Below are 5,837 nucleotides of genomic sequence, written 5' to 3'. Positions count from 1 at the left end.
TCGGCCATCCTGCAAAGTGAATACCGTAAGGTATTCACAAAAATAAATTTGAGAAAGTAGAACTGAATTGGGTACCTATATTTTAAACAAATAGGACCCAGCAACACAAATCAGAATGCTCATGACTACAGACAATATGATCACAGACAATGAATGACAGAATATGTTCATGGTCACAGACAGAATATGATCAGAATGCTTATGGCTACAGACAGAATATGATCAGAATGCTCATGATTACAGACAAAATATGATCTGAAGGCTCACGGCCTCAGACAGATCAGATTAAATAAAATAAACAGTTACGCACGTTCGCATTGTCAGCCTGAAGTGTTGCGCCACGGATTTGACTTTACATGACTCCAGTCATTCCTGTCTCCAATGATTTAGTTTCTAAGAAAACACCCTCTCCAGTGAGCCAAGCAGCAGGCATAACAAAGTTTTTGTTATGAATGTCGTGAATCGTAGTAATGTACAGACATCAATTCCATAGGCATTCACAACATTTTTACTTCAACAGACGTAGACGTTTGCCATGGTAACTAAAATCTGAGAATCTGGTAATTTTAATTTTGGCATTCAATGATTCATCACAGATTTATTCCGATAGTTCTCTTCACATTCGAATTCAATGTAACTTCAAATTATCATTTGTATAATCCCACTTCTGAATGTAAAACGCTCTTTTACAGTAAACATTATATTAGCAAAATAATTACAGAATACAATTTTAGACATTCTTTTGACAACGTCCAGCCAGAGAGAATAATAATAGAATAGTCGCCGCGTGACATATCTTCTCTTCTGCCAGCCAGACCGCGCAGCCGAATACTTCCGGAAACGCCCGATGTGATCGGCTAGGATAGCGGCGCGTAACAAATGACAATTATTAATTATTTATTGTCGCCGCCGGTGAAATCCGCGCAATCCCAACTTGCCAGCGCGGCGAGTCGAGACAGAATGAAAAAGTACAGTAATTAATCCTAAAGCTTGGAATTGTACATTTAAAAAGCTTTGTGAAGTGTTATCCGCTTTCAGAAAATTACATTTCTCATTAAAGAGTCCCTGGATTACTAATTCACAGCATCGATAAAGGCTTAGGTATATTTTTATTTGTTTTGTAACTGTATTTGTTGGAATATAAATGCTGGTATTGCAATGAAAATATAATTTATGTATTATTTCACCGCTTTACAACTGAATGATTGTCTGAAAGCGGATTAATAAAATAAGTCAAATATTATGTTACATTAAATATATATTTATAAATAATATTGAACTTTTCCAAGTATAATTACCATCCATAAATCTCTGTCGGCCGCTTAATAATTACGTCCGACATATAAAATAATTATAACACATATCGAATAAAAACCAGCTGGAAAAGGTTCCAGGTGAGTAGTGCAGTTATCGGCACCGCTGCAGACGCACGGGGAATATTCGGCCGAGTGCGGTTGCCGTACAGAATAGTGCGTCGTTAGCGTTAATCCGATTCGGGTATTGGAACATTTGAGTATCCCAGTATTCGGGCTTTCGGTATTCAGCCGGCCACCGCCTACCGCGGCTCGGCTATGCCGGCTCAGGAATTTGAATGCAAATTGAAAATGCCATTAGATCAACAAACATTCAACTCTACTATCGAACGATGCATTATGTTCTGCTAACTCTAATAGTTACCGTATATATCAACGTCATAAACGGAATGTGGGCCATTGTTGATATTAGAATTAGAGGAACAATTTTAAATGATAATGGGGCTAAATTGAACGTGAAGGGAAGAATGAAGTCCATGGTGCTGTGATGGACGTTGAGTATTTTAAACTATTTATTATGGGTGGTAGGTCTCTCATATGTGAGAGTCCGCCTGGGTAGGTACCAACGCTATGTCTACTTTTGCCGCCAAGCAGCAGTTTATAGTCACTGTTGTGTTCGGATTGGAAGAAAATTGCAGTCAGTGTAACTACTAGTTATAAAGACTTAACATATTATGTCACTGGAAGGCGAGCGCAGAGGAATACCAAACAATACTTTGTAATTCAAATTGTTGCAGGGCATTTCTACTTATGGGCGGACGTATCGCTTACCATCAGGCGAACGGCAAGATAGTCTTGTTATACAAGGCAATAAAAAGAAACAATAATAATATTGAGCAGCACCTGTTTTCATATTTCCAACTTACAGATCATTATTACCAAAAGCGCAGTAACATTAAACTATAAAATCTGGCAAATAAGCCTTGCTAGCGCACTAATATATTGAATTAAACATTTTATTTCGTCGACGACCCACCAACTTGTGATTTACAAACGCCGTAACATTTTATGGCGATATAAAATTCTTTCTCGTTTGTTTTTATCGTTTTCGCGGTCAATTTTCGCAACACCCAACTTCGGCAACAATACTTATAAATTGAAAAATATGTTCAAACTTTTAGCACTAATGATCTTCATTTACTGTAGATGTGAGGACGAAATTACTTTGACAACAGCGACTCTACGTGATAGTACCTCTGCGAAGCCAACGACGTTCTTTAGGAGAATTAATGTTGAAAGGATTCAGCAGGGATTTAGCACGCCATTCGATTTGCTGCAACTGGGGACCACTGAAGGAAGGAGAAGTCAGTATATAATACGAATGCAAGTTAGTGAATAATAAATGGAATTGTAAAAACATCTATCGATTGTCATTAGAAGACGTGAAACGTGTGGCGTAAAATGTGTTATCCTATAGTGTTTTATTATTTTTTTAGAGATCGTGATTATTAATAACATTATTAATTTAATTCTAGGTCAGTCCAGCGTGTGGAATTGGGATTATTACTGTCAACTCCAACCAAAACAAGGCAACTGCTCTAAGAATTTGATTAGGTAAAATTATATTCCAAGTTAATATCCATTAGGTATCGGATCGCATGAGAATCGCAGTATATTATTCCCTCAGGACAGATTTCTAATAAATTAACGCGGATATTACGTTTTCACGGAGAACAAAGATAGATTTTCTAGTTAGCGGTGTCGATGTTGCTATCTAATAATGGATGCTCTAGGAATCAATAAATTATACATTCTGATACAAATATAATAAATGGGTAATTAACAACTAAACTAAAACTATCTAAGGACGGAATAAAGCTGTGATAACAAGTCTGTTTCTCAGTGCTGACGGCATGGCAGCCTTCGCTAAAAAACGTCTATGAATAAGGGGGTAAATTTTGAATTTATTCATTGGCAGTTCAGTCTTTATAAATTGACCTTTACCAGGCCTTTGGGTACCAGAATTAGTAGTACGTATCCCATACGTCTTGCCTCTACATTTGGGACAAAGTTTTATATATTAGCAAACCGTGACAATTTTATCTTTAGGGTCTATTTATTCAGTTACTACTTTCAGATATTACTACGACACTCAACTAGACCAATGTATGACATTTACATATACAGGATGTGATGGAAACAAAAATAATTTCGACACGCAAGTAAACTGTGAACGGCATTGTAAAGGTAATTAATACTGTGGACAATGCTGTTTGTACATGTAGCCAAACCGAAGCTGGGAATATTGTTCGCATCTTTGGTTTGGTAGACATCTCCAAAAGGTGTTATTGTGGGGGCTGTCTGTACATGAAACCAAACAGGAAGTGGGATTATAATTATCGTCTTTGGTTTAAACGTCTTCATTTTCATGGTGAGGGGCTATCTTTATATATATTGTAGATAAGGTAGGTATAGATAGTGAAAACCACAGTGACTAGTTATTGCAAATCACGGTTCAATATCAGCGGATGTACAATACAGTAAAACCGGTTTATTACTAATTACCATTTCGAAAACAAGTCGGAGTCGGAAGTTGATAAAACGGATTGTAATGCAAGGTGCGAGTATAAAAAATATGGCTTAGCTACAGTAGCACAGGATGTTTTTTGGAAAGGAAACCCGACACAATTTATAGGTACTAATAATATACATAAATGCGGTCTGCAAATCGTTTAATGATACTTAGATTTTACATAAATAAAGAAAGGGAAGCCAGTAGGAATCGGATTATATGGACCTTTCGCTACTGTAGCGGGTATCAGTTTTGTGTGATCCTATTAGTTAATATTTCTCCTACCTCCTGTGCTCTACTTGACCTACTCCTTGAAACCCACATAACTACATTGGCGTCCTTCGTGAAAGAGGACCGAGCAACCGTGTGGTGAAACCGTTTGCTCAGATCCTTTGTTTCTCTCCTACTTAACTAACAAAGCAACGTAGGAAATTGTTGAAATTGGAGCCTTTTTTCTCGGCGCTCTACCTTTTGGCTGCGGCCGGCACAGAAACTGTTTAACTAGTAATTATCATGTCATTAAATAAAGAGCATTATAGGTGCCGCACACATGCCGGTGAATGACATGGAGAGAAATGATTACTGCTATTTGCAACCTCACTCGGGAGTGTGTTTGGCTTTTTATACGTGGTAAGTTGTAATAATACACTTCATTAAAAGCTTTTAGCTTAGCATCACCAAAGACGAGAAGAGAGGGGGGGGGTGTATGTTATAGCTCGAATAATTTAGGGATTGGTATGTTTTTTTTATATATAGGCACAAAGGCAAAAAACTTAAGTGTCCTTGTTATATCTTATGGTAAGCGGAGTCCTTAAAGAATGTTAATTCATGAGAGAAGATTATCTATTGCTGGTCGATACAATTATGCTGGCCTGTTTGAAACTGGGTATACAGAGACTGATCCCGAACGCAACTCACTTACGTAGACCAGTAGGAAGACACCTGCCACATGAAGTCCATTGTTGAACATTGCCTCCCCTAAACATTTCAGACGAACCGTTTCCTCCATTGCTTCTAATACTAGCAATAACGTTTCTTCTTATCTTTTATACAAATGCCTAAACCTAATATTGAATTTTGTTAGGTATTATTATGATATCAACCAAGAAACGTGCAAGACCTTTGTATACGGTGGCTGCGGCGGTAACGCCAACCGATTTGATACAATAAGGAATTGTTTGCGTGATTGTAGGAGACATGATGATTCTGATTCAATATAAGTTTTTAATTATTTGAATGTCTTATTTATTTAATGTTTCGAATACACACGAACACTTGTATTATATACTGTCCCACTGCTGGGCACGGGCCTCCTCTACTACTGAGAAGAATTAGGCCTTAGTCCACCACGCTGGCCTAGTGCGGATTGGTAGACTTCACACACCCTCAAAATTCCTATAGAGAATTTCTCCTAGGTATTGCCAGCGGTTTCGCTTGCATGAAAAACCTTTCCCTGTATAAATGTTCCTAAATCACTGTAGTTATGCGTAGCGCCACTAGTATGGAGCTAGCGGCATTTATTTAAAAACCTTTATGATAATCTAGGATATGTATGTGTGTATCAAAGTTCATCCAAATCCGTTCAGCTGTTGCTACGTTTACTTCTCACACCCAATGTTCAACAACTCGCGAATTTATAATATTACTAACGGTAGGAAGTAAGACAAGGTATACCAACGTGCATTATTGTTGCTTCCTGATCGTATTAATCAATATTCAAGAGATTGTAACTGCATTTTTTGCTCTCCAGAGACGAGTCCGTGGAAATAGACGACTAATTGAAAAGGTAGAGTCCTCGGGGATTGTCTATTCAGAGTAATTGTTTCTGACGCGGACGCCACTCGAGAGTTTTGATTAAATCCTTACTTAATGTTTGTCAAATCATTCCTCGGTTTATCATTATCAATCACATAATTGAATTCGTCTCCAATTTATGTTTTGATGGGAATCTTATCTGTAAGCGTATAGGTAGAGTACTTTTAAGAATCAGCCTATACATCATTTATAGTGGC

General features: G+C 37.5%; 1 protein-coding gene across 1 annotated transcript; it reads left to right on the top strand.

Annotated features, from left to right (window-relative positions):
* The first annotated feature begins 1,977 nt into the window (after positions 1–1,977).
* LOC115440748 (kunitz-type serine protease inhibitor A) lies at positions 1,978–5,062 on the top strand. The gene is made up of 5 exons (XM_030165183.2): positions 1,978–2,617; positions 2,789–2,867; positions 3,391–3,500; positions 4,365–4,455; positions 4,910–5,062. Exons 1-5 carry the CDS (start codon positions 2,419–2,421, stop codon positions 5,043–5,045), a joined length of 615 nt encoding a protein of 204 aa, XP_030021043.1. The 5' UTR covers positions 1,978–2,418; the 3' UTR covers positions 5,046–5,062.
* The last annotated feature ends 775 nt before the right edge of the window (positions 5,063–5,837 follow it).

The sequence above is a fragment of the Manduca sexta genome, chromosome 12, assembly GCF_014839805.1.
Source record: "Manduca sexta isolate Smith_Timp_Sample1 chromosome 12, JHU_Msex_v1.0, whole genome shotgun sequence".
Classification (NCBI taxonomy): Eukaryota; Metazoa; Arthropoda; class Insecta; order Lepidoptera; family Sphingidae; genus Manduca; species Manduca sexta.
This window is presented reverse-complemented; position numbering and strand designations above follow the sequence as displayed.

Bases quoted from the DNA above. Each gene is read 5' to 3' on its own strand.
- LOC115440748 (XM_030165183.2), top strand. From the start codon at position 2,419: ATGTTCAAACTTTTAGCACTAATGATCTTCATTTACTGTAGATGTGAG. The intron at 3,501-4,364 runs GTAATTAATACT...AGAGCATTATAG, and splicing joins CTGTGAACGGCATTGTAAAG to GTGCCGCACACATGCCGGTG. The intron at 4,456-4,909 runs GTAAGTTGTAAT...GAATTTTGTTAG, and splicing joins TGTTTGGCTTTTTATACGTG to GTATTATTATGATATCAACC.